The sequence below is a fragment of the Pholis gunnellus genome, assembly GCF_910591455.1.
Source record: "Pholis gunnellus genome assembly, chromosome: 12".
In the NCBI taxonomy this organism is placed as follows: Eukaryota; Metazoa; Chordata; class Actinopteri; order Perciformes; family Pholidae; genus Pholis; species Pholis gunnellus.
In genome coordinates, this window is record NC_136539.1 from 11,638,757 (window position 1) to 11,664,787 (window position 26,031).

The 26,031-nt window shown below is 41.2% G+C and overlaps 4 protein-coding genes across 8 annotated transcripts; 1 reads left to right on the forward strand and 3 right to left on the reverse strand.

The window, feature by feature from the left end:
- Positions 1 to 1,358: 1,358 nt before the first annotated feature.
- ofd1 (OFD1 centriole and centriolar satellite protein) lies at positions 1,359 to 10,003 on the reverse strand. 2 transcript variants are annotated; one of them, XM_079170649.1, is made up of 23 exons: positions 9,932 to 10,003; positions 9,624 to 9,745; positions 9,321 to 9,524; positions 9,158 to 9,226; positions 9,035 to 9,062; positions 8,845 to 8,952; positions 8,607 to 8,743; positions 8,053 to 8,226; positions 7,756 to 7,862; positions 7,495 to 7,614; positions 6,931 to 7,004; positions 6,747 to 6,838; positions 6,371 to 6,560; positions 5,498 to 5,628; positions 5,226 to 5,337; positions 4,125 to 4,847; positions 3,697 to 3,853; positions 3,500 to 3,591; positions 2,827 to 2,955; positions 2,456 to 2,619; positions 2,176 to 2,358; positions 1,845 to 1,915; positions 1,359 to 1,564 (listed from the first exon to the last, which is right to left on the reverse strand). In XM_079170649.1, the coding sequence occupies exons 2-23, from the start codon at positions 9,717 to 9,719 to the stop codon at positions 1,519 to 1,521; spliced, it is 3,207 nt and encodes a 1,068-aa protein (XP_079026775.1). In that variant the 5' UTR covers positions 9,720 to 9,745; positions 9,932 to 10,003; the 3' UTR covers positions 1,359 to 1,518. The 2 variants fall into 2 exon arrangements, with proteins under 2 accessions (XP_079026775.1, XP_079026774.1); XM_079170648.1 differs by having other exon boundaries at positions 9,849 to 9,957.
- A 204-nt stretch (positions 10,004 to 10,207) lies between these two features.
- trappc2 (trafficking protein particle complex subunit 2) lies at positions 10,208 to 12,238 on the forward strand. 2 transcript variants are annotated; one of them, XM_079170759.1, is made up of 5 exons: positions 10,208 to 10,253; positions 10,526 to 10,647; positions 10,884 to 11,026; positions 11,391 to 11,478; positions 11,580 to 12,238. In XM_079170759.1, exons 2-5 carry the CDS (start codon positions 10,555 to 10,557, stop codon positions 11,676 to 11,678), a joined length of 423 nt encoding a protein of 140 aa, XP_079026885.1. In that variant the 5' UTR covers positions 10,208 to 10,253; positions 10,526 to 10,554; the 3' UTR covers positions 11,679 to 12,238. The 2 variants fall into 2 exon arrangements, with proteins under 2 accessions (XP_079026885.1, XP_079026884.1); XM_079170758.1 differs by lacking the exon at positions 10,208 to 10,253 and adding an exon at positions 10,269 to 10,297.
- Positions 12,239 to 12,365: 127 nt separating this feature from the next.
- On the reverse strand, positions 12,366 to 14,566 carry rab9a (RAB9A, member RAS oncogene family). 2 transcript variants are annotated; one of them, XM_079170756.1, is made up of 3 exons: positions 14,431 to 14,566; positions 13,969 to 14,100; positions 12,366 to 13,819 (listed from the first exon to the last, which is right to left on the reverse strand). In XM_079170756.1, the coding sequence occupies exon 3, from the start codon at positions 13,778 to 13,780 to the stop codon at positions 13,172 to 13,174; it is 609 nt and encodes a 202-aa protein (XP_079026882.1). In that variant the 5' UTR covers positions 13,781 to 13,819; positions 13,969 to 14,100; positions 14,431 to 14,566; the 3' UTR covers positions 12,366 to 13,171. The 2 variants fall into 2 exon arrangements, with proteins under 2 accessions (XP_079026882.1, XP_079026883.1); XM_079170757.1 differs by having other exon boundaries at positions 14,404 to 14,520.
- Positions 14,567 to 16,052: 1,486 nt separating this feature from the next.
- egfl6 (EGF-like-domain, multiple 6) lies at positions 16,053 to 24,231 on the reverse strand. 2 transcript variants are annotated; one of them, XM_079170502.1, is made up of 13 exons: positions 23,915 to 24,231; positions 22,454 to 22,560; positions 22,122 to 22,214; positions 21,788 to 21,907; positions 21,556 to 21,675; positions 20,404 to 20,538; positions 20,198 to 20,320; positions 19,703 to 19,765; positions 19,045 to 19,287; positions 17,269 to 17,343; positions 17,087 to 17,179; positions 16,737 to 16,999; positions 16,053 to 16,502 (listed from the first exon to the last, which is right to left on the reverse strand). In XM_079170502.1, the coding sequence occupies exons 1-13, from the start codon at positions 23,986 to 23,988 to the stop codon at positions 16,395 to 16,397; spliced, it is 1,617 nt and encodes a 538-aa protein (XP_079026628.1). In that variant the 5' UTR covers positions 23,989 to 24,231; the 3' UTR covers positions 16,053 to 16,394. The 2 variants fall into 2 exon arrangements, with proteins under 2 accessions (XP_079026628.1, XP_079026629.1); XM_079170503.1 differs by lacking the exon at positions 19,703 to 19,765.
- Between the last annotated feature and the right edge of the window lie 1,800 nt (positions 24,232 to 26,031).

The following is a 26,031-nucleotide window of genomic DNA, read 5'->3' on the forward strand; positions in this document are numbered from 1 at the left end:
GTGTGTTAATAATTGTCTCTAGATTCTAATTTCCCCATTGTACAGCTAATTAAAAGTCACTCAGAACATTCATGGCCTCCATTAACACTACCTCAGGTGTGCACTAGAGCATATGGAACAATTTAACTGGAACAAACATCTGGAAAATGATGGTTTGAAATCCCCATCATGATCACACACACACACACCGGGAGATCCTCAACATCACAGTATCTTAGATTTAACCTTTACAGATAATGCCATGCTTGCTAAATGTGAACTGTAGCCAATAATCATTCAAAATCATATTCAATATCTTTAAAGTTTGGACCATTTATATTCATTAATGCAAATGAAAAAAGATCAAGGCAGCCTTTTAGCTCATTAACTATTGTAATATCTCATCATATATCGTAATATATGATACAAATTTACTTGATTTAGAAACATCTTATAAAGCAAGTGTAACTGTGCATTGGTATTGTGGAAAAACCTACAGAACTTAAGGTGTGAAAAATGTTAACTTGTTACAAGTCAGGATTCTTAGTGCGTTTTTCTTATTTTGAAAGATACAATTACTTAATTTTTGTTCTTAATTTTCTATTATTGCACCTGTTTTGATGTGCAAATGTCATAATGCTGACATAATTACTCATGTAATCTTTTATTTCTATTAGTTGAGTTACTGGTTTCTTTGTTGCTTGAAGACAACCGTTTCTGCAGTGACATGTGATGTGCAGTCATGTATACTGACATCAGTAGTAGGCAGTGTTTGCCTGTTTCCTTTTTATTCTGCATACAAATTAATCCATTTTTATGTATAATTAGTTATAGTGCTTTTTTTTCCTTCAAGACAAAGGGTATACGAGTCTTATATTATGTTATTGCCTCATAGTATACCTGTATTTTATATGAATGTCAAGGGCTTCCTTGTGAATTACTGATGCTCAACTTTTAATTCAACTTTCAAATAACAATTAGTTGCAACACCAGTCATTTATAAAATTGTACGGCAATCTAAATGGTAAATTTAGCCAAAGTATGAATGCCATTGAGTTTTACTCAGTGTCTGGGAGATGTTGTTGGACAGAACCTGAATAGTTCTCTGCAGGACTAATAGCCACAGGTGCACAGTAGCCAAGGAGAAAGATGTGAGATGTACATGAAGCTAATGTACATCTCATCTCATCTTTGTACGCTGTGTTTCCTGTTGAACGAACCAAAAACTAAAGAATAAAGGCTACCTATCAATCACCAGGAGGACAACAATCCAGCATCCTGTCTGACTGAAAACCCCTTTATGACATTACTCAACTGGCCTGTTGACTGTTTTTATGAATAAAAAAATAAAAATACTCTTGTTGTGATGTTGTTTGTTCTTTAAAAAAAAATCCAATATGATTTATTCAAACATACAGAGTTGGTGTACAAATTGTGACAAATATACTGTACATACTGAAAAGCAAAATCTTAAAATAAACAATAAAAACAGTACAAGACTGCAGAGGCTTGTATAATTCATCAGGTTATGATGGCAGCTCACCAGAAATCATCATCTTCATCCTTGTGTGAATATGCTGCAACGCTGGGAACACAATACCAAGTTAATCAGCCTGGAGGGGCAGAAAACCCAAAATAGTATTTCTCAATGAATGTATCCTTAGGACGACATAATTCCAGAACAAATAACATTAAAAAGAACAAGAGATGAGAAACCACGAAAGAAATTAAATGTTTTGGGAGGGGATTTTGTAGTCTTATATGTTTATTAAACTTTCCTATAGTAACAGCATAGCTTTTGAATTATACATTATTTTACATTATTATATAAGTTGCCATAAGTCTAGTCACCTGTTTTTAGTTACCTGTTATTTTTCTCCTCGGACAAACTCTTAGCCTCTGGGCTCGTATGTCCTGCTTCTTCTCTTCCAGGGCTCTGAAACCACACACACACACACACACACACACACACACACACACACACACACACACACACACACACACACACACACACACACACACACACACACACACACACACACACACACACACACACACACACACACACACACACACACACACACACACACACACACACACACACACACACACACACACACTCGGTATAAACACACAGCACAGCTGCTACAAGTCCAGTCACAAAAGCAAAGTTTTACAGGAGTTCGTGAAACTCACCTGTACATGCTGCTTCTCTCTGGCTTCCAGGACCAGCTTCATGTATTTCTCTAATGGATTTTCACCTTTAGACTCCTCCCCGTCATTATCTGCCTCTTGCGCCTGCTCTTCATCTCTTTTCTTAAGTTCAGTTTCTTCTTCCTCTTCGGTTTCCAGTCCTGGTTGCTCCATCTCTTGCAAAAGCTGGTTAGACATAAATACTGTCAACATTCTGTTTACCAGGCCGCCCTTTCTTGGTAAAGAGGCGTTTTAAAAGAACTTGGTGAAGGAGAATCATTACCGTCTCTTTCTCCAGTCTTTCAAGTTCTTGCAGCTCCCGCTCTCTGGCTTCCTCTTGCTCCCTTTGCCTTTTTTCTAGTCTTTCCTTTCGCTCCCTTTCCCACCTCTGCTCCTCATCCTCCTCATCGTCTTCCCTGGCACATTCACCTGAGGCTTGTGGGACTTCTATAAAACATATGGATTGACATGAGACAAATCAATTGTCCGTCATCACTTACAGGGGCAATGGACCCCACAATGGCCACAATATATGAGAGATTCGTACAATCAGACTGATGGTGTACAGTAGAAGGTGGCCATTTTTTTCATTTGGGGGTCAACCAAGAGTATGCATCAATAACGAAGGGGACGGGGGGGGGAATAACGACTCACCCGCCTGGCCCTGCAAGTCCATTGGGTCTTCTGGGAGGTCCTGTGGGCGGGGGACAGCGGGGCTGTCAGGGGCCTCCTCACAGAGAGGGATGGCAGTGTCCAGGAGAAGCTCTGGAATGTGGCCGGTCTCTGGAGGGAGACATGCACAAAGAGATCTTTTATGCTCCACCATAATGCAAAAGGGCCAGAGGACCGACACAGAATACATAATCAGCTGCCCTTCATCTTCACCATTGTGCGAGGCCACTGAAAAGGCACTTTGGAGGCCAGTCACACACTCATTAAAAAGCAGCCATTCCCAAACCCTAAACCTCCGCACCGGATGTACTCCCATTTGGTTACTGGGATTTTGTTTAAATTATTGATAATGAAATTCAAGAAAAAGAAATAAAAAATGATGTATGGCTGTTCCACACAGGAAACAGTGGAATATTTTTGGCACAACAGGAAGTCTCTGCTCCATGTTTTCCAGATAGCAAATGAAACAACCAAACCTTTTAAATATCAGTATACAGAACAAATCACACTCCCATGTTGAATTTGCAAACTGGAACAGATCTAAACTGAGGAACGCTGCAGTGCATTAATACAATGAAGAAAACACAACCGACTTATGCAGTAGTGTAGTTAAAACGATAATTAAAATGCATGAATAAATACTAGCTTAGAGTACCTGACAAAATCCCTGTGAGATCTTCTAGGCTTATTTTTTCCGGCTGTGGGGAAGACTCGGAGCTGGAGAACACGGGGTGCAACTTTGGTGGACTGACAGAAACGGGGGCAAAAATTAGAGTATTAGTATTAGTATTAGCTACGTAAAAGTGTATAAAAATGCTGTGATGCCCTTGCCAAAGTGATGCCAGATGGTACCTGGACTGGTCTCGTGCTGTGCTCTGGAGCTGAGGACTGCGAGGCGGACTGAGCTCAGAGGAAAAGTCACCTGTGGTCGCCGCCTCGTTGTGGGGGGCACGAGGGAGCTGTCTGTCAAACGACAACTCTGGAAACGCCACCGGAGACCCAACTGCTTCTGCCAAATGTAAAGACTTTATTTCAGGCAATATCCTCATGGGATACAGATGAGAAATGTGCAGACTGACTGTTTTGAATGTTTAAACTGTTTTAACCTTCTGGCACATTCATAAAATACATTACAGGAAGTGTTAAATGTGCAGTGTGTGGGCGCTGACGATATAAAACTATTTCATTCTTTATTTCTTGAGAGTTAAAAGAGGTTGGTGCGTCTAATCCCCTTTGAAGCATTTTCACGGGATGAAGCATTTTTCTTTTTTTGAAGGTACCTTCTGCCGTCTCTCTTTGAAGCTTTTTCCTGGAGGACGAGTGCGGTGCGGAGGACAAGCGTCTGGAAGGAGGGCTGTTTGCACCCTGAGGGTGTCCGTCTCTTAGAAACAGATTTTCAGTTAATGAATCAAGACTGTGGTCAGAGAAAACTGTGGACTGGGGTTGGTTATGGTCTTCCAAGAAGGTCACTCTTGGTTGCGCAGGTGGTGCGCTTCTTGTGTCATAGTGTGCCGAGGAGAGGGCTCTGGTGCTACGTGGAGACAGCGGTCTCTGCGGGACCTTTGGCTTGTTTGGTGAGCGTGCGTGTGAATGGTAAGCGGCTTGTTTTCTTAGAGGAGAGTCAGGACGGTGTGAAGGATGTGCTCGTTGTGGGGAAACAGGTCCCGGGGGAAGCATGTGTGAGGCGGTGGAGCGCACTGCCCTCTGATGGTAGCTCCTGTAGGCTTCCTCCAAGGTCTCAGCCTCCTTCTGCAGCTCCCGGATCCGAGCCTTTGCCTCTTCCACCAACTCCATGTCGGAGTCCGGAGAGTCCCTCCAATGCGAAGTGTGTCCTCGCAAGGGCCCCCCCCCTGCTTCACAAACACCGTCATAACCTACTGTGGCCCTCAGCAGAGCTCTGTCCACATAGATGTCAGGGGGAACGAGCTTGTCAGCGCTGAGCTCCAGTACCGAGCGATCGACGAGAGACGGCTTGGGGTTACGCAGCACTTCATTTTCAAGAGCTGCCGTCATCGCATGGGTTACATAAAAGGAAAGGAAAGAAAAAGCAAACAAGAGGAGAGTTGAACACTAATACAGAAGACCAACCACCATTAAAGAGTACAAATCAGAACAAAAAGAACTCTTTACATGCATTTACAACTAGCATCTTGTTGCGACTACTATAAAACGGCTTCCTTTGTTGTTTTTGCTGAAGAAAGAAAATGTATTATAGTAATGGAAAAGAGAGAATGTTTGAGGTTTATACTTGTAAGTATTACCAAGAAAAGGAAGCCGGTTTGTGAAACGCAGGAATAAAGTTAACTTCAGTTACGTAGTGTAACATTTACGACTGCATACGGACACAATGCCTGGTACACAAGCCCAGTCATTGGTTGTACCTTGTTGAGTTTGGCGAAGCTGCATCTTAATTTCCTCAATGTGGTTAGTCATCCACTGTGACCTCTCCTCACACTCCATCAACTGAGCCTTGAGCTGAGCACACCGCTCCACCTGCAGAAAAACAGTTAGTTTTTGCACACAGTATTAACACAGACCATGTGTCAATGGAAACACAGATTACACAAGAAATTCCCCAAACTGAGACAAAATTAAAATTAAAATCTGACCACATAGCTTCCCACACTCAGCGAGAGGCTGTGATGTGACTGACCTCACTCCGGAGCTGTGCCTGAAGCACCTGTTTCTGGTTGTCAAACTCTTCCTCATCCAGACTGCGAGCGCTCTGCAGCCTCCGTAGCTCCATCTGCAAGGACAACTGCTCCTTGGACGGCTTGCTCAAATCTGAGAGAGGGGTTATTGGAGTTAAAACATCATTTAAAAAAAAAAACACACTTTTTTTTTTGCAAGTCCAGTGGGTCTATTTCTGTGGGAGAGCTATCTGAGAAGGGGAAACAAAAGCCTGTGGGGATACACAGGAGTTGTTCTGATTTAGGGTGTCATGTTTTAAGTGCTCCAGATCAAAGTATGGCTGTATGGATCAGAGCAGCATGAGAGTACAGCACACGGGGCTTTGTACCATGTTTCTGCCTTTTGTTCGTGATGAGGAAAGAGGCCCGCTGCTCCCCTGCCCCTTATTCTCAAACAGGAAGAATACGGCATCCCTCGGAGGGAGGTGAATGTTTGGTTCTCGGCCATTAGTGAAGGGAGCCCTCTATCTCTCCCCTCCACATCCCTATTCCCTCACTGGTTATGTTTTACACAGTTGTCTGCAGAGATACAAACACAGCACAGAAGGCCCCACATTGGCAAGCAAGACAAAAAGAAAAAGAAAAAAAGAGAGACTGAGCTGAGCCAGAAGCCGTGTGATGGACTAACATGAGTGCTTCACAGTACACTGCATCTCCCACAGCTCACAAGGAGCACTGTGAACGGACATAGAAACTGGATTTATCGAAAAGGACACATATTCTGAGGTGGCGATTTTCTAGGTTTGAAATCAATAACTCTCGGTTATTCAATTTACGAGTGACACAGGAATCGGTTGTGAAAAGAGAACCGTGATCCGACTCAAGCTAATCCTCACCTGCATGGAGAAGCCGGTTCTCCTCTTGGGCCTCCTCCAGCTGTTTCTTTAGCAGTCGCTGCTGCCCCTGCAGCTCGGCTTTCTCCCTTTTCACGCTGGGGTAGTCACTCGTGGTCTCCAGTCTTTCCCTGAGCAGCTCCTTCTGCTGAGTCAGCAGAGAAATCTGCTGCTGCGCTGTGTCTAGCTCAAACTGGAAAACAACAGAGGACACATGAAAAGCTAGAGATCTAATGTATCTATTACATTGTGTACCATATAATTACTGCATTACATCATTATCACATCACACGGTATGATTGAACGTTTTTTTTAGTATTGTGTCCATTGAAGAAGGTGAAGTTAACACTGCTGGATGACTGGGGTTGTGTTGCGTTACCTGCAACCGTCTCAGCTCTGAACAGGCTCTGCTGTGCTCCTCTAATTTGCCATGAATTACAGCCGACTCCTTTTGGATATGAACAGTTTCCACTGAGAAGTAAATAAACATTAATTGTAAACACAAAATCAAACATGGGCAAAGGAAAACCAGTCAGCAACCTTGCAATAATCATAATCCTCACCTTTGTTTCTGTTCTCATTCTCGGTTAGTTTTTCTGTTCTCTTGATAAATTCATCCTTCAACTCAAGCTGATACCTAATTTTATAAAGAAATTGAAATAATAATAAAGTGCTTTGTAGATAAAATCAACGCAAACAATCTTGGAAATCCGTGCGGCCTTTTCCTATTACAGAGGAGTACAGATCAATAAACCAAACCTAAATATAGAATGTGCCCGATTTCCACCCATTTACTGACATCCATTCAAAAAGCAAACAACGCACTCAGACTCATTGACAGCATTCAAACAAGTAGAGCTAAAATATGTTTGCTGTAGAATTGAGTAAATCGCTGACTGCAGATTTTACATACAGGATACTGTTGTTCCTTTAAACCTACTGAACAGTGACATCCTCTGGTCACAAAACGACAATACTGCTAACAAGGACACAAACCTGACACACACTTGACAGATAAAGTGAACTAATCAAATGAGAAGGCATTTGGGTAACCAACAAAATATGTCTAATTGGTGGTGACAATGTGAGCCCGAAAATAAATAAAACCCAGTTTGACATAAAAGTACCTGGAAAGTTCATTCTTCAGGCTTTGGTCGTACATGTCCTCCATAGTCTTCACCGCCAGTTCTCTCCTCCGCAGCAGCTCCTCGGAGGTCTTGACCTTCTCCTCGTGAATTTGACATGTCCTACCATCACACAAACACATTAATATTCTCTATGTACTAGTAGTCCTACCATCACACAAACACATCAACATTCTCTATGTACTAGTAGTCACAAGGAGAGAGCATCACCTTACTTACATGAACGGTAAACAAAGCCCTTACTTTTCAAAAGCCTCCATTCTCATCCTCAGCTCATTCTCTCTGTTTCGCACCGTCTCAATTTCTTTCAGGACCGATTGTCTCTGCATGTACACATTTCTTTCTTCAATCTAAAAGGAGAGACAAATACAAACAACAGCTTTAACTGCACCGTCTTAGATTTGAGTAATTGGAAATAATGCCAATGACTACTGTGATGTTTAGAGCCTGCCCTAAATTCACTTTTAAGGAATTATGAGTTGCTACGGTTGAGCTTGAGAGAAAATAACAAAACACAACATCTAATTGGCGGTAGTCTACCTCTTGTTGTTTTTGCAATCGATCGATGGCGTTTTTCTCTCGCTCCATCAACGCCTTTGCCTTCATCTCGTAGGTTCTCTCCAGCTCGTGCTTCAGCTTATCAAATTCTTTATGAAATTTTGCTTTTTCTTCCATCCTCACCGTTGCAATTTCAACATCTTTAAAATGTTGCATCTTAAGAAACAAGACACAATGTTGAGGCAACATGGTCACATATTAGTCACTCAGAAAAACGTAAAGAACTTCAACCTTTTACAACGGTGTTTGGTGCAGAAATGAGAATGCAGCTGTTGTAGAAAAGTTATGCTTCCACGGTCCAAGAGTTATTTGTGTACAAGGCGAATGTTACTTTAAGTTTTCGGTATATTCCTGTCCATGCACACGTGCTGTGCTCAAAGCTTCTCTGATCAGATTGTGTGTTGTATTAAAAATATATTCAAGTAAGTTTGAGTTTCATCAAAGTGAGGATTGAACTTTAGTACAAGTGTTCTACATCAGCAGCTGTGCTTCATACCGTTTTTTGATTCATTAACATTAAAGAAAAATACACAAACCTTTGTGTTCATTTCTGCTTGCATCTGCGCTCCAATTTCTTTCCTATATGCATCCAGTTTTGATTGGAATGAAAAGCATTTGTCCCCAGTGTATTTGGAGCTCTCATATTCCTCATCGATTATTTTCATCTTCTCCACTGTGTACGGAAGACAAAAAAAACAAATAAAAAAAAACATAAGAAATGTGCGTTGAAAGGAATGTTTGTGGAGCAAAATGCGAGACTTTATCTCATCGTACCGAGAGACTCTCCATAACTTGCTGTGCTGGTGGTCTGAGTGTCAGCATCACGGCACCGGCTGTGAGTATGATGGTATGTTAGCTGTGTCAGGAGGCTGATCAGGAACCCTGCGAGACAAAGAGAAAACACATCAAGGACCGGTCTAAAGGGAGCCGTTATATTCAAAAAGCAACAGTATCCTGCACATACCTTTATCACTGTTGCCTTTGTTTGAAGACTGTAAACAATAAGAAATAATAACACTATTATTACTAACAATATGCAATTATTATTTCTATTTTTATTCTCCATGCTAATCATATTATTCATTACCAGGGATCGGTGAAGTGCTGATTCAGGATTCATTCTAAGAAGCTGAAGAAGGTCTCCTGGAATGACAACCTGCCAAAAGTGGATCAGAGACCAACATCTTCATCTTCCACGATGTTCTTCACACTTTAAACTGCAGTGAATTAGACAACACGCTCGTGCTTACCTTGTCTTTGCATAGGCCACTCTCAGGGTAGAACACAGAGAGGGTGTACTCGTACCCTGAGCTGCGGAGATGATCAGCCACTATGCTGTTACAGGCCGAGACCAAAAGGGGTTCAGATTTCACGTGTACTGGTCTGGGAACTGGTTCTCCTCCAGTCAGAGGAGGGTGATTCAACTCCTGGATGAGCTGATTCCGCAGCTGCGTCTGAATGAGGTCAGAAGAGTAACAGAGAGCAAGAGGAATGAAGGCTAAACTCTTTAGACTACGAGAGTCAACAGCGAAGTCTTCATTAGCACGACTTACTTTGAGTGTATCTAGCACTCCTTTGTTTTTAAAAGTTTGATAGAGTCTTTTCCTCAGCTCATCTGGGGATAACGTGTCTTCCTTGGCCGAAGACATGGCTGCCGAGTGTTGTTTTGTCGGTGCTGATAGAAGACAAACACAAGTAACAATAACGTTATAACGGACAACAGCAGAGTAAAGCGGCCATAGCGAGCTATATAACAGCAACTTTCTAAGTATTCTTACCTAGTGTTTGACTGTAATCACTCTGTATTCGTAACACCTGGTAGACCTGGCATTATTGTAAAGAGAATGCTTTCTGTGGTTACCTGCTTAACGACCAGGAACCGTTTCGGCGTCCCTTCAGAGAAGCGGTGCGTCTAGCATTTAAATCCGTCAACGGATATGTCGGCTCCCGGGCCCATAGATATGACGTAACGAGAGAATCTGCAATTTGCTTATTTTTTATTATTCAATCATTTTTTATATATTTAATGCAATAATAAACGTTATCTATATGAAGCAAAGATTAAAAATAGCTTTCGCAAAACCATTTTACATCAGATAACTGATAAATATATTGGGCTGCTTGACTGTGTCGTCATCTTTACGCGTCTGTGATCGCTTCTCTCCAGGAAGCAGAATTAACAGGTAAACAGAAGTCGATCGTATCAAAGTAATACGCTTTCGCTATTGTGCGTACGTTATGTTCTTATACTCTTTCAAGAAGTGATTTGTTTATTTTAGTCTCACAATAATCCCTTGAAGATGTAAACGTTGTCACGCGCCTGTGGAGCACTACGGCTTACGTTAGCTTTGCTAGCCAAAAGGATCATAACCAACTGAGTGATATTGACACTGATATTTGGAGAGATTAAATAGTTTAACCTATTTTTGTCTGGTTTGAATTGTGTTCTGTACAGTTTGACTTGGCAAAGACGAAGGGGAAACGATGTCTGGAAGTTTTTATTTTGTCATGGTTGGTCATCAGGACAATCCTGTGTTTGAGATGGAGTTCTTGCCAGCTGGGAAGCCTGAATCAAAGGTAACACTTTATTAATAACACAAGTATTCATTCCAGTACATAATGATACAATAACAGTGGTAAACAAATGTTATTTATTAGCCTACAGCTTACTGTCAGGATATGATCTATGAAGCATATGACCACACCACTGTGTTTAATGTTGGTGACACAAGGCCTTTACAGTTATTTAAATTCAATCAGAATGTCTGATAATGTAATATTTAGTTTAATAAGATTTGTGTCATTGACAACAGGATGACCATCGTCACTTGAACCAGTTCATTGCACACGCCGCCCTGGATTTGGTGGATGAAAACATGTGGCTGTCCAACAATATGTACTTGAAAACTGTGGACAAGTTCAACGAGTGGTTTGTTTCTGCCTTCGTCACTGCAGGACATATCCTTTCTGTTCCATGTGACTCTTCCCTTTTTATCCCCACACAGAACAAACTATACATAAATCTTTATAAATGGTGGGAATCAAATCAAATCAAATGTTGTAGTTTACTGACTGAAGAGACAGACAAAAGCCCTACATGGCTAATCTCATGTGTAATAAACATTTGTAATTTTTATTTTTTTCTGCCATTTTATAGATCACACAGTTAATACAAAAAATAATCAACATATTGATGATGAAAATAATTGTTAGCTGAAGCCCAACTGCCACTATTTAACATGTTAGTTTGCATTACAATGTGATTATCTAGTATCCAGAAATTCATTGGCATGGCTTTATTTTCTTTAATTATTTGCCTCACATATAAGATTCATCATGCTGCATGATGTGCGACAAGAAGATGGAATCAAAAACTTTTTTAATGACGTTTATGATTTATACATTAAGGTGAGTTGTCTTCCATATGATTACAAGCATTTTAAGTGAGGTAACCTTTGTTTTGTTTTATGCCTTCAGTGTTGGATTGAATCATTTATTTTGTCTTCCAGTTTGCGATGAATCCATTCTATGAAATCAATGCACCAGTCCGCTCAACAGCTTTCGAGAGGAAAGTACAGTTTCTTGGAAAGAAACATCTCCTGAGTTAATCACTTCACATGCACAAGGATTTAATGCATGTGCTTGTCTATTTGTTGTGTATATACCTAACACACATTTTATGTCTGATGTCTTTCTTTTCCTGTTGCAAAAATCTAAACAGTTTTCTATAAAACATTTTCTTGCCTGATGTAGCTCCTAAGGTGATGTTTGTCTTTCTTTCTTATGGATACTGTATGTTGATCGTGAATATTAGACTTTAAGGCATTAAACCTTCAACTTATCCCCAGAGAGCTTGACCAACAATGACAGAATGTTGATTAATAGACACAACCTTGACATAGTTAGGTGTTTTGTATTATTTGGATTTTTTGGTGTTTTGCTATATGGACTCATGAGTCTGAAATAAAAGTTGAATATATAACAGTTTAGGTATTATATCATTGCAGTGGTTAAGCACAGCGGAATTATAACATCCTGTTCAGTCCAAACTTTGGGTTAATAAACGGACTTGTCAGAGACATGCTTTAAGAGACGATTCTCTGGGGTTTATTTATCATTTGGCATACCAGTTGTACAACTTTAAATGTAAATGAAATGTTAATGACAAACAGTTCAAACATGAACGGTTCACCATTTTAAATATTGAGCCGTGGGAAAAACTTCAAACTGTTAAAAATGGAAAAATGTTAGAGTGCTTAAAAGATAAAAAATATTTAAAACAATAAACCCAACAATGAGAAAGAAAGAAAAGTTTACTCAATCATGACCACTCCTTCATTACACTTTCCTCAAGGCATTATTGATTTTTAAGGTAAAAACTTTACAAAATACAAAAGGTTCCAGAAACTTAATTACACCGCAGGCCATGCATGTTAACGTTGCTTCAATATTGATCTTCTGTTGGGGATCTTGTCCCGCAGCCATAATCTATTCACTAAGCAGAATGTGCACAAACACCTGAGTGTGCATTAATAAGCCTCAATTTGTTAGTTACATAGTAGTGACTTAGCTACTTCAAAATTCTCAGAAATAAGACTATTAAGCTGCACAACTTATTAAATTATGTGTTCATGTATTATTTCATTTAGGAGTGACGCTCAGAAACCCTTTGATCTCACTCCCAAGGTAGTACACATTTTAAGTCACATCATTTGCCTTCATGACAGAAAGGAACATTTAACCATTTGAGAGGGAAGTGAAACTTTTCAAAAGATATTTCCTCTGTTGTCTTGGGACAACACAAAATATAGTTAATCTTTCTGCTACTTCTCCAAAGCCCGGCCTTTGAACTGTGGCAGAGTTACGTGAATGCTTCAGTGATTTCATGTTTACTTGTAATTAGAGATGCATTTAGTGTTTCCTCTCCTCTCTTCAAACAGAAGTCCAACTGTTAGCACGATCAAACTTCAACAGTACAACAAATCATAAAGCCAGTGGTATAATTTGTTTAAATGAGTTGTTACTACAGCATTGTAAACCTACAGCCTCGTCACATAATAGGCATAACAGCAAATTATTGTTAGTGATTAGCTCCTGGATGTTATGAACAGCAAGTGCCAGCAGAGCGAGGCTTTCTGTGGAGCTTCACTGTGTCTGTGGGGATGAGGTGGTCCGTTCTTTCATCCAATGCCAACACTCTGCGCACTGCCTCCTCAAAGGCCACCGCTACATTGGTGGCATCCTTGGCACTGGTCTCATAATAGGGGTAACCCCCGTTCTCTTGGCACCATTGCTTAGCCTCCTCGGATGACACCTGCCTTTCCGTCACGTCCACTTTGTTGCCCAAGACCACGAATGGAAACTTCTCTGGCTCCTTGACGTCTGCGTAGTAGATGAACTCCTTCTTCCAGTTGCCTAAATTGAGAAAACTCTGGTTGTCATCGACACTGAAGGTGAGCAGGCAGCAGTCGGAGCCGCGATAGAAAGGAGTCCTCAAGCTGCGGAAGCGCTCTTGGCCAGCAGTGTCCCAGATCTGTAGGGTCACCTGGTGGCCATCTACCTCCAGTTCCTTGTTGAGGAACTCCACGCCAATGGTGTGGAAGAGGTGCGCATCAAACTTGTTGGTAACGTAACGATTCATGATGGAGCTTTTTCCGACACCGCCATCACCCAGCAGAATGACTTTGAGCAGGGAGGTCTTTGTCGTCATGGCTGTTCAATCCCGATCGACCACTTTAGAATAATTTACCTAATGGAGAGATGCAGTGTGTAAGAGACATTTTTATTGCCTGCATGACACTGTAATATAACTTTGAAAAAACATTGTGAGCAATAAGCACTTTACTCCCGACACATAATTTTTGGTAGAAATGTTTTAGCCTTTTTTTTTTATCTCACCCCTGATAGATTTTGGCCTCCTCCACTTGTCCAGATCATGTGCTGTAGACCCTGGTCCTTGGTCACATGCTCATTTGTTTAATGTTGATGTGAGCAGCCATGTAACGTTAGGTAACGTTAACGTTCAACCAGCTGTAAAACACCAGTTTCCTGATTAACAGATGGCCCAATGAAGCTTCCAAACGTTCAATACACTGTTTGTGAGCACTCTTACCTGATATAAAGATTTAGCTTGTCAAGATACCGCACACACACACATTAATAAACTAATAGATGAAACATGCTAGCACACAAGTAGAGCTAAGTCTAAATTGCGGGTATATCAGCTGGCTACGCGTTAGCTAAGCTAAGCTAACATGGAAAAAGGAAAACAATGGAACACAGCTGGAGTTAGGTTCTTCAAATATACTGCACTAATTACATTCGCTAGCTTACCTGCCGGCGAGATTGCTAGTAACGTACCTTACAGTTTGGGCCAAGCAGCTACTGAGTCAACGAGAAACAGAACACGAAACCACTGAATTAATAGTAAAGCCTGTGTTTGACAGCTCCTCGCCCTGGTGTGACTCGAGATAACGTCAGGTCGCACCGTTTCCTGGTGAACCCCGAAGGCTCGATGCTAACGCAGCTAGCTGCTAACAAGCTAACGATACATGGGCGCCTCGGGTCATGTGATCTTGTCAGAGAGAAACAACCAACGAGAGCTGAGTAAACGTTACAAGCCCTTACGACCACAGACTGTGTTTACAACGTATACATACAATATTATTCGCAGAGTTGCACATTATATCCTTTGATTAATTAATTTTAAACAGTGTTTGTCTTTCCATATTCTCCGTCGGTGACACATATTTTACTTCTTTGTATTATTCATGCTCAACCAACAGAGAGCGACATTTAACCATAGACTTTATGCATTTAACCAACGCTACTTCAAAGTCCCCATTTCTGATTTTGCTTTGTTAATTTCGCTGTTATCTGCCAGCATCGCAGCTGCACTAAAATCCACTCGAGCCCATCGAAAAAACACTAGATGTAGTAGCCCCTAGGTACGTAAAGTTAATTTAACTGTTGCACTATAACCATGTTTTTACTGAGATGTGAAGGTACGAACGGAATTTTACGTAGCAACACCACGATGTAAACATACCCCAAAATCATGTCCAAGAATCTTAACAACAAAATACACTAAAGCTGACGACAGGTAGGTCAATTATCGCTCTTAAGTGTGCTTTAATGCAGGATGGTCCACTTAGAATTGTGGGAAAATCTGGGATTTTTCTGAATGAAACTAGGCTCACTGCAGTGATCTAATGATGCAAATGTTATGGAGCACAGATTACAGCATGTTCCTCTAACATTTAGTAGTAGCACTACTTTTAACCAAGTAAAGCAAAAATACCTCAGGATTGTACCTACACTGATGTTACTTCTTGAAGGATAGCACAAGTTATCAGACAGCAATATTATTGATGTTCTAAACCCCCAAAACAGACAATGCAATATGTGACAACGATGTTATCCTCCCACCAGATGTGTCTTTGGTTGTGAGAGCAAACAATTCTATTTGCCTCTTTTTGATATATCTATGTCATTGATAGATCATACATTTCTCACTGAAGTTGGGGGGAAAAGTTTACTACCACAAAAAGTTTTTTTGTGATACAATTCCAGTCCTGGCGTCCATAAATTACAGCTAATTTATGGTGGTATTTCTTCAGTCAATAGACTCATTTTCCTGACATTAACACCATTCTTTATCATATTGCCTTGGATTTTTCACTGTAGCATTGGTTTATGATACATTCACTTCCACCAGAAACGTCTAGGTGATGATAGATTTCTGTTTGCATAAACTTACAACTGACACAATCAAAGAAGAGGATTGGAAGACAGAGTTAGAAAAAAAAACAGATTTATTGTAATAGTACAATATAATATGAAAGCAAAATTTACAGCAGTTACGTACTGATACTTTTATCATATGAACTAACCAGCCTTCAAAAAAGTTATTCTTCTAAGATTGAATTTCAGATTTAATTCACCTAAGAATTCACATTACATGTCATAGATTATTTCCACTTAACTTCAACAATTACATACACAACAAAAAACTAAACACCATACTGTTACATCTAACTAAAAGACAAAGTAAGCATTTCCACCTATTCCTGAGATCTGGGTGATCTGTATCTTCAGAGACCATTTTGAAAATCACGATAGAGAATGAAGCCGAATGTACCAATGTAGCAGCATGGCGATTAAGTAAACATGCATGCACTGAAAGTACAGATCTTCCCTTGAGACCATATCTGTATCTTTATGTGGATGTCTTGTAAGACAGTGTGAAACTCCAGACCAACATACAGACAGGAAACAGGAATCTTTGACATGTGTCATATTTTGTAAATCCAGGGTGGAGATTCTTAAACGAATGGACTGACATCCTCTTGACAGGGCCCTGAGGTCAGCACAACATTGTCCAGTCCAATCTCTCCTCCAACAGCTTTCCCATGCTGAGCTTCAAAGACAATCTGAAAGACAGTCAAAGGTACCATGGCATTTTCAGTTTTTTAGATTCGAGAAGTGATTCAACAATGTTGGGCATGTCTTTCAAACATAAGCCACTGTGAACCACATGAATTCAACGTTTTAGAGAAAAACCCAACATAGCTAGTCACAAAAGTAATTTGGCTGATGTTATTCTTGTACTAGTTCAACGATCATCTATTGAAAATAAGTGTTATGAAACTATAAAAATGACTCACAGATTCTGGTGCTTCCTCTTTCCAGGCCACAGTGAGGAGCTCTGTCTGCCAGCCCTGGTCTCTGCTTTGGCTCTGCTCCCATACGGGGTAAGCATTATTAGCCAGCAGCACCCTGAGAGTTCCCACATTGTGACCCACCACACGGTAGTCAAAGGTGAGGCAGAAGCTGCCCTGCTGGGCCCGGTCACTGAGAAGCAACTTCAGCTTGGCTATATCCTCCGACTCGCCTAGGAGCCCACTCATGGCCATGTAGTACTCAGCACCTGAGAGAGTTTGTCGCATAAGTGAATGCATCTACATTGTAAACTTATCTTAAATAACCTGTAATACACATATTATAATTTTGTTACCGTTATGGTAGGCTACGCTCCAGTCCATGTCATCAGCCTTGTCTTGGACCCACTCACATGCTCCCTGATCAAAGTTGCAATCCAGGATAAACTCTAGAGGGTAAAACCAAAGGAGCACATTAGGAAAAAGTCTTATAAACAGTCATTAAATAACAATGGAACATAAACATATATTTGATTACCTTCCTGAACGGGTGTTATTTGGATTTCTTTGAATTCTGTGGCGGGGCCAAACACTGATTCAAAGTCCTCCGATACTGTGTTAAGAGATAAAAGAGAAGAATCGGTGTACATTTATGAATTTTCAGTTTGATATACACCCACTTTCCAGTTTATTAGGTACACTTGCACCTATCTTAAGCTATTGCATTCAAACAGTCCTGTTTGAAAAAAAAACTACCTAGGATTTATTGCAGGGCTGTATTCTTTTTAAACAAGGTGCACCGAATGAATTGGCAATGGAATATATAATATTTCAGCTAAATGTGATAATCAGGAAGTAAAAGCATGCAGACACAACTGTATCACAATTACATTCTTACAAAATCTCATAAAATATGCCCCTTACACTTTTGTCTCACAGAAATGACAAAGAACGTTTTGTCTATGAATTCCTCTTAAAATATGTGATCGTAAAAAAAAGAAAACATTGCAAAATTATGCGGCAAAGAGAAATTCCACGGTGAAACAAAAGCGAGAAAGTGCCTTTGAACCAACAGGTGTAGACCTGCCCTGCTGTCACTCATGTCTTGAGATGAATCTGCAACTTTAGGAAACAGCCCCACCAAGTATTTTAAAGCTCTTGCAGCTAACCACCCCCATGGCAAGCGGCCTTAGAGAGTCAGAGGAGTGACAGCTGGGGTTATTGAACCTGCTCAGCTAGAGTGGGCTAGTGTTAAGAGGTCTAGAGTGCCGATGACAGACTTTCCAACTAGGAGTCAAGTCTGTTTGCACAACAGCTGTTTTGGGGAAAACATAATAAAAGGCTTGGAGGCTTAGTAACCTCCCTCCCTTCCTCACCCTCCTCCCAGGAGATGGGAAGCAGGATGAGTTGTATCCCTGGGCTCTCTCATGCCGACAGAGTAAAATTCCTCCCTGGAGGTGATGGATGTCTTGGGGCCTGTCTCCTCTTGCTATCTGAGTTCTTACACAGGCCAGGGTGTTTCCATGAAGATCAAGATTAGTTGTGAAAGGTAACCTCATGTATGGGGTTTCTCATTGAGGGGCATACCGCGGAATGACCACACTGCCCACTCGTCTCTTTTTATCTGATGAAAGTGTCAGAAAAGGAGCATCTATACACACAAATCAGGCGTGAATGACATGATCAAGGAGGCACCATGTCACATAACCAATAAGATTGATTCTAAGAATTTCTTCATTCTACATTGCTGGGTTCCTTTGTTGTTGATGTTTAGAGCTTTATATTTTAGTTTTAGCCAATGGTTTGATATCATGAAAGAGTTTTAAAAACATGTCAGCTTAGAGTTGATAGGATCTTAGAGTTAGTGACCCTATTTTCTACAATACTGGAGGACATGACAGCATGACAGTAACAATGCTTCTGGTTCTTTGAGGAAATAACTGGGACATCTTTGACTAATCAGATTCAATATGTCTGAGCAAGTTGTTCACGAAAGAGAGTCAACAAATGTGTTCCTCCATTGTTAGTAACATCAAACCCTCCGAGAAGAGTTATACAGGTCTTAGTGGAGCCTGTGGGCGACAGGGGACATGAAGCAACAGGCCCCTTTCTTCTCTGGTCAAGGTCTTAAGCCTGACCTGCAATTTAATACTTATTGCAGCTGCCTACTGAAAAATCGACAATTGTATTCAGATGCTGTGTAGACACGAGCGCTAAGTCTCTGTAGAAACTGAGTTTGTTTAGTCTGTGTAAGGTTAATACATTGTGGACCACCCAGAATCGCTGCAAAGGAGCCAAACGAAAGGGCACTTACCGAAAACGTCTCCTCTTGGATTGAGCTGGTTGTCTTCCTCCACCTCCTCTTCTTCCTCAGGAAATTCATCCACCTGTTTCTGCTCAGTCTGGGGGCCAACGTAGACCTCTCCATCATAGTCAAAAGGCTGCTGATGGAACTTAGGAGGCGGCGTTGCGACTGGTTCAGGGATTATATTTTTGATGTCCTCGTTGTCCAGCGTACCTCCCAGAATCCCGGGCTTCACTTGGGAGTCCTGGATGGCTGCAGGCAGGAAGAGGAATCGGATTAGACATGTGGAACTGCAATCATGAGTGGGAAAGACAGTTTGTTTCCGGGCTTCAGATGCGTTTGTTGTCATGTGTTCTGCAGCTGCTGCTCTTGTCCTACTCCATGCAGATGAAGCATGACAGCAACATTCATTGCACATAACTTAAATGAGTGTTTTAAGTGCACAAGCATTTTGTCACATGAGTTCTGTATTTTAAGAGTCATGCTGAGGATTCCAGGTCTCATATCAAGCTGTGTGTGCAAAGGACGTGCAACATTTTCAGCCATGAGCATGGGGGAGAGTTTGGAGAGGTGTTCTTAAAAAGTAGGAGGCAAGAGGAGGGAATGAATGGGGTTGCAGGGCAGGGGGTGAACAGTGGAAGCCGTCTTGGATTTCACACAATCTCACCATTGAGGAAATCATCTGCACTGCCTTTGTCTCCGTCCCACGACCTCTGATAAAACGGCTTGACTACAAAAAATAAAGGCATCTATCATTTATGCTGAAACCGCTGGCCTCTGTAATTTGGCATCATGAGGCTTCACCTGTTATTATCTGGGCCTGGGTTAAAGAGTTCAACATTACCAGCCTTTCCACTTCTTCTCCAGGCTGGCTACCATACAATATTTAGACAGGTGCGTATTCAATCTGTGGCTCTCCCATGCTGTCATGGAGTCTAAAAACAGGAAACTAGCCTTGGCCTGTTCGCTGAGTAAATGAAATATGTGGCTGTAAAACTGCTTCTGACCAATCGGATTGACTACTGTCACCTGGGAAAGGCCTGAGACATGAGTTGTTAAAATTTATTATGACTGGCCTTGGAAGACACATTTTATGACATATTGAAAGTCATTCCTAAAACTAATTAATTCATGATTCTGTGTTGCGGTTCTTGGATCTCACCAGAGCATTCAAAGCCATTGCCTCTGAAGCCAGACTGGCACCTGCACTTGAAGGATCCTTGAGTGTTCACACAGACAGCATGGTGGCTGCACTTGTGGGTGCTGGCTGCACACTCATCAAGGTCTGGAATTGGAAGAAGCCTATTTGTACCTTTAGGAGCAGAATTTATCTTGAATGTTTCCTTGTTATAAACTCGGATACCTTACCTACACAGTCGTATTTGCCGTCAACATATTTCAAGTCGTAGCCATTCTGGCATTTGCAGAAGTAGCTTCCAAAGGTGTTCACACATTGTCTGTCGTAGGGGCAGAGGTTATTCCCTGTTACACATTCATTAATATCTGAAGGGAAACAGAAGACGGGACAAATTAAAGAGTGTTTGATTTTATATACGTGTCACATTAGGCAATATTGCATTTTTATCTCTTGTAAAGGCTTATTTCCACTGCTCTGAGACCCTTGGCACACACTGCTGACTATTTTTCGGGGATTGGGTGTGCTGTGCGCTTCCTCTGATTCACATGGAGTCCCCAGCTGCTCTTTTTGATCTGCCAGCAGTGAACTTTGCTGTGGTTGGTGTACTGAGTTCATTAAAACATCCTGGTGATCATGAACACGCACGCCCCCTCACTGGCTTCCTAGCATCACTGCTCATTTGTGTTTGCAGTGGCCCCTGGCCAGGTTGTAAGCAGTGCTTCCACTGAGTGTGGTAAGTGAGCTCTAGATTTAGTTGTGGAGGCAATGAAGGAATTTTGTGAATTTTCTAGCTAATAGTAACATGACCATTAGTAATGCTTTTCAACGTGATCCAAGCCTATTGCTGTAGAGACAATCATTTAATGAATTAATATACATATTCTCATTCAGTCATGTCATTATGTAATTTTACTTTATGGCTTCAGAATGAACGTGTACTTCTGCTGTATCTCTTTTTTTTTTTAGTGTGTTGAATTGATGGTAATCTTCAAGTTTAATGCTCCAGAACTATTATATTACTTCCCCTGTATGTGATCTGAATGCCAGACTGGCTCTGTCTTACAGCTCAGGCAGTTTTGTGGGTAGAAATATAACTTAATAGCACCCATCTTATTTACAAGCCAAGAATGCAGAAGCCACAAAATAGAATCTGTACAGAATTGTTCCCCTGAGCAAAAACTCACAATCCATGAGACGGAAACAAGCCAAAAGTACTGTACTTTATTATTGTTCCATCTGATTTTTCACTCTCCTTACATTTTGCTTTTCTCTAATCATTTATCATATTTGACATAGGTTTTACTTGCATGACACCATATGCATAAAAACATTCATATGCAATATTATTGTGTGTGTGTGTGTGTGTGTGTGTGGTAGCTCACCTACACAAGCCCTCCCATCTTGCCCCAGCTGCAGCCCCGCAGATGGGCAGAGGCAGCGAATCTCCCCCTGAACCTCCTCACAGCCATACTGACAGTGAGCAGCAGAGCATGTCCTGGAATCTTCGTGCATGGACACAAAGGGCACACATTTATGAATATTCAAACATGCCAACTTAGATTTTCACGTGTTTCCACTCAGGGTATGCACGGATAGTAGCACAATGGGACTCACTTGCACAAGATCCATCAGGCATCACGGTGTAGCCATTGAGGCAGTAGCATTTGTAGCTTCCATAGGTGTTCATGCAGCGATGCTCACAGGGACGAGGTTTCAGGCCGCACTCATTCAGATCTGGAAATAAGAGTCACCCTTATTTTTTCCACACGCAACACTTTTTTTTCTAAAACCTAAAACATTGACTTTTTAACTGAAATGCTTTTATTGAAACACAAGAGAACAATATGTGCTTAAAGTGAAACACACCCAGAATTAGTTAGTAAAGCTTATCAACTGGAAATTAGATTATCCTGTACCCAGTTTGACCCATGTTTTCCAAACTACCCACCTTGATTACACGTCTTTCCAGTGTATCCCGGGAAACACTTGCATTTGTTGGGGCCAACACACTCTCCGTGCTTGCAGCCGTGGTCACACTGAGCTGGTAAAACATTTAACATGAAGAGAATACCACCAGAAATATCAGTGGTTTGAGAATGATGGATTATTGTCAAACCACACATGTCTATTATGCAGGCAAGGTTTTTCAATCTAGACCGTCATTGCCTCCACATTTATTTTGGTTAGGAAAATATCTTTCATGAAAAGAATAACAGTTGTTAGGAGACTGGGCATTGTGGCAGTAAATTAGATTGTATATATATATATAAATGCTCTTACCCTCACACTGTCCTTTACTGTTTTTCTTCCAGCCATAGCAACACTCCAGCCTCCTGCCATAGCGACAAACACCTGGTTGGTTTCCAGTGAGGACTTGTCGGTGGTGCCTTTATAGAGCAAGAGAGAAACAGAAGGTAAGATATGTAATTTCACTGTCTCAGCTACATTTATAACCCACCCTGGTTAATGCATGGAACATAAGATGGTACATTTGGCCTTTAAGCTAAATCTTATTTCAACAATAAAAAACACTAAGGACATATTACAAATTCAACCATATTAACATGAAACACATCCACAGTCTCACTAAGCTCTCCTAATTGTAGATTTCAGCAAACCTTGTCTTCTAACTGTGGTCCCAATGGTAGTTTGGGACCACAGTTAGAAGATAGTAAATAAAAAACAACCTAAATAAAATGTCCCCTCACAGGCTTGCTTAGTGATAAAAGGGAGCTCCCCGTGGAGTAACAGCCAGCTGACAGGATGTAGGCTACAGATGGAGAAAAACACACTAATCAGACACTTCCTGCGCTGCACATTGATACCTTATGCACAACCATATGTTTTCACTCTACCTTGATCTTTACCTGACTCCATTTCCTGGAGTCAGATGAGATTCACAGTTAAGTTATTCTCAGTTGCGGTCAGCAAGTCAGCATTGCATTCAAAATAACCTACATTATATATAGATTATATTGCATGTATTTTTAACCTGTAAATTAAATCAAGATGCCATTTTGACTTTGACTTAGTACATTCATGTCAGAATAACACATCCAAATCTGACTTTACAGCTTTCAGCTTCATTTGTTCTACTTTTAAGCGCAGTGACAAACTCTTATATCCCAGATGTTTAGGTGTCACAGGGATAGCATCCTATAAGCAGCCTCGGCTCCAGTTGGACTGGGGGAATCTGAGACTTGATAGAAATCAACCAGAATAGCCCACAGGAGAGCGGCTCCTAAGAGCGACAGGTGCTCTTCAGTTATTAACAGTTGCTGTGCCACTTTTAGCTGACACACTGTCATAGCTGTCGTAGTCCTCTGCTGGCAGCGGCAGCAGTGTGTCTATACCATCAATGCAACGGTTTTCCCTCTAAAGATTTAAAGCCAATAATTCTGTGTCAAATCGCGGGGGGTTCATGTTACTCATTAAGCTCCACTTAAAGTAAAAGCATGTCGAGGAACTGCCAGTTAAAATGGTAGTAATTCCCTTTTTGGCAACAGGAAGTGAGTCAAATGAGTCAGTACAGTTGGTGGCACTTTTGGTTTATTATTGGTGGCAGTGCAATGTGATACTCACTTTATGATACATAGAAAGATATCTCACATTATCTAACAAGGTCTTTATAATTCTTGACTGAGTAAATATCCAAGTAAAGTTTACACCTGTTGCAGATCTCAAGGTAGAAAACATAGCATACAACATCAAACGCCCTTATGCTCTAGTTCGTTGACTTACCTGTGGGCTTCCGCACTACCAGAGGAGAAGTGGACTATGAAAAAAAGAGCCCCGACCAAGGTGAACGGCTGCATGTCTGTGGCTGTGAGCAGCCGGAGAGCTCTGTTTCCCACGGGGCGGACTTTGGTTTCTGTGAGTTCCGACTATTCCTCCTGGGGGCTTACGCTCATTAAAAGGCTTAGACAGGAGCAGGTCTTAGTCTTTGGTCCTCTACACAGAGCACGCCAGATTTCATGTATTTCCAGAGTACAAAGTTGAGTTCTCCTTCAGGGGGAAAATAAAAATCTCTCTTTCCCACTCTTTTCAGTGGTGCAGCTCCACTCTATGTCCCAATGTCCCTTCCTCTTTGAAATTCCAGAGGTGGGTTGACACAGCTCTGTGAGGGATAGGTTGTGACTTTTGGAGGTAGGAGTGGGTTTGTAAGGGGGGTGGGGATTATGTTTAGGGGTGCTTCTCTCTTTACTGAAACCCAATACAAGACCACATGAAAATCTTCCTGTGGATCACCAGTAAAAAAAAAAAATCATACTGATGGACAAATGTCAAATGCAGAGCAACCAATTGATCTTATTTGGGTTTTTCTTCTGGGGTAACGTGAGCTTTACATGCATTTTTTGCTTGACGGTCTGCCGTTTCTTTGGGGGATAATTAGCTGTATCGGCTAATTTTGGAACTCAGACATGCTTCGGCCTGTCATTAGCAGCTGCAGCGCTCTTTGATGTCTTACTCACAGGTAGCACATGAAGTGCTCTCCCACACATGCTAATTCTAAGTTCAGCTATAAAAATGTTTGATGAGTTGTCACGCTTTTAAAGTCCACTCCAACATCTGGTCCTGATCTATACCCTTAAAAATGGACAGGTGATGTTTCTGTGGGAAAGTTTACGTTTGTTGTTGAAATAGATACATATAAGACAGAGGGGGATTTCTGCACTGACTTCATTTACACGCTGCATTTCTGCCCTCTGCCACATTGTCCACACAGGCTCAAACTGAAGATTTGAAAACTGCACTGGAAAAAGTTTGCAGATGAGAGGGGAAGTCTGCAGTTAAACATTTTAGTCGAGCTCAAAAATAAAAGTCTGTGATTATTTCTCCAGACATTCAGTACCCGTCTCAGGTAGCAGAATGATGGTTTCAGCTCGCTAACGTTGGTTTAGACAGCGTGAGGTCAAAACAAATTGGGTCTGGACTCTCCCATTGTTGCACCCGTTTTTCTTTGCAAAAATAAAATGTTTTTGTTTGATATGGCTCCACTTATGTGTTGCTCTAGAACAAATCAGTGTGGCATAGACGCGACTCTGAGCTCACATACACTCCTTTACAGAGCAAGATGAACCTGAACTCATATTGCCGAATCCACATGCAGCATTTCCTAAATGCTAATCCAGAAGGAAGTGTGGTTGCTGGTAAGCAGGCAGTGGTTGCCGCAAATATGCAGCATTGAGTTGTGGCATTGACAGAAAGTATGTGATATATGTTAATAGGGGAGCATATATTCGTACAAACCCCATGGACAGCAACTTTTACTTCCCTCAGAGTAACCATACTACCTTTGGGGAGCTTAGTTGGTAACAAAGTTGGTTTCACCATGGCAGCAGTTTGTCTTTTTCAAACTTGTATTGTATTTTTGAAGAGATAGATTTTCACAAATGATCTTCTCCAATGAATTATGTAAGAGTAGCAATTAGAGAATATAATAGAATGACAATGGGAGCCGTATTCTCACAAAACAATAGATTGTTGTGTTGTGGGTCCAGTCTGTGTTATTGCATTCAACAAAAACACAAAAATGTGTTTGCTTACGTTACGGTGCATTACATTATGTACAGCAACTGTGTTCTGGCATCACATGTAGTACTTTCTGCAATCATTAGCCCTCGTTTCATTTCATGCTTGATGTCTTCACCACCTCTGGCAATCCGAGCTCCTAAATGAGAATAACATTGTTGTTTCTAGTCTGCAACCTGACTCTGTATGACTGACATCTCACACACTGTGTCATGCTATACATTCCTTGGTGCTGTTATCTCGGCTGTGTGAGCTCCTCCGTGCCAGGCGTCTGGTGAACATTATGCTCACAACAACAGCACCATCTTCTGTCCAGGAGAAAGCCC

Bases quoted from the DNA above. Each gene is read 5' to 3' on its own strand.
- trappc2 (XM_079170759.1), top strand. From the start codon at position 10,555: ATGTCTGGAAGTTTTTATTTTGTCATGGTTGGTCATCAGGACAATCCT. The intron at 10,648-10,883 runs GTAACACTTTAT...CATTGACAACAG, and splicing joins CTGGGAAGCCTGAATCAAAG to GATGACCATCGTCACTTGAA. The intron at 11,479-11,579 runs GTGAGTTGTCTT...TTTGTCTTCCAG, and splicing joins TTTATGATTTATACATTAAG to TTTGCGATGAATCCATTCTA.
- egfl6 (XM_079170502.1), bottom strand. From the start codon at position 23,988: ATGCAGCCGTTCACCTTGGTCGGGGCTCTTTTTTTCATAGTCCACTTC. The intron at 21,676-21,787 runs GTGAGTCCCATT...CCATGCACGAAG, and splicing joins GCCTGATGGATCTTGTGCAA to ATTCCAGGACATGCTCTGCT. The intron at 17,344-19,044 runs GTAAGTGCCCTT...CTCTTAACACAG, and splicing joins TCCAAGAGGAGACGTTTTCG to TATCGGAGGACTTTGAATCA.
- ofd1 (XM_079170649.1), bottom strand. From the start codon at position 9,719: ATGTCTTCGGCCAAGGAAGACACGTTATCCCCAGATGAGCTGAGGAAA. The intron at 3,854-4,124 runs GTACCTTCAAAA...TACATTTGGCAG, and splicing joins TCAAAGAGAGACGGCAGAAG to AAGCAGTTGGGTCTCCGGTG. The intron at 2,359-2,455 runs GTAATGATTCTC...ATGTCTAACCAG, and splicing joins AAAGACTGGAGAAAGAGACG to CTTTTGCAAGAGATGGAGCA.
- rab9a (XM_079170756.1), bottom strand. From the start codon at position 13,780: ATGACGACAAAGACCTCCCTGCTCAAAGTCATTCTGCTGGGTGATGGC.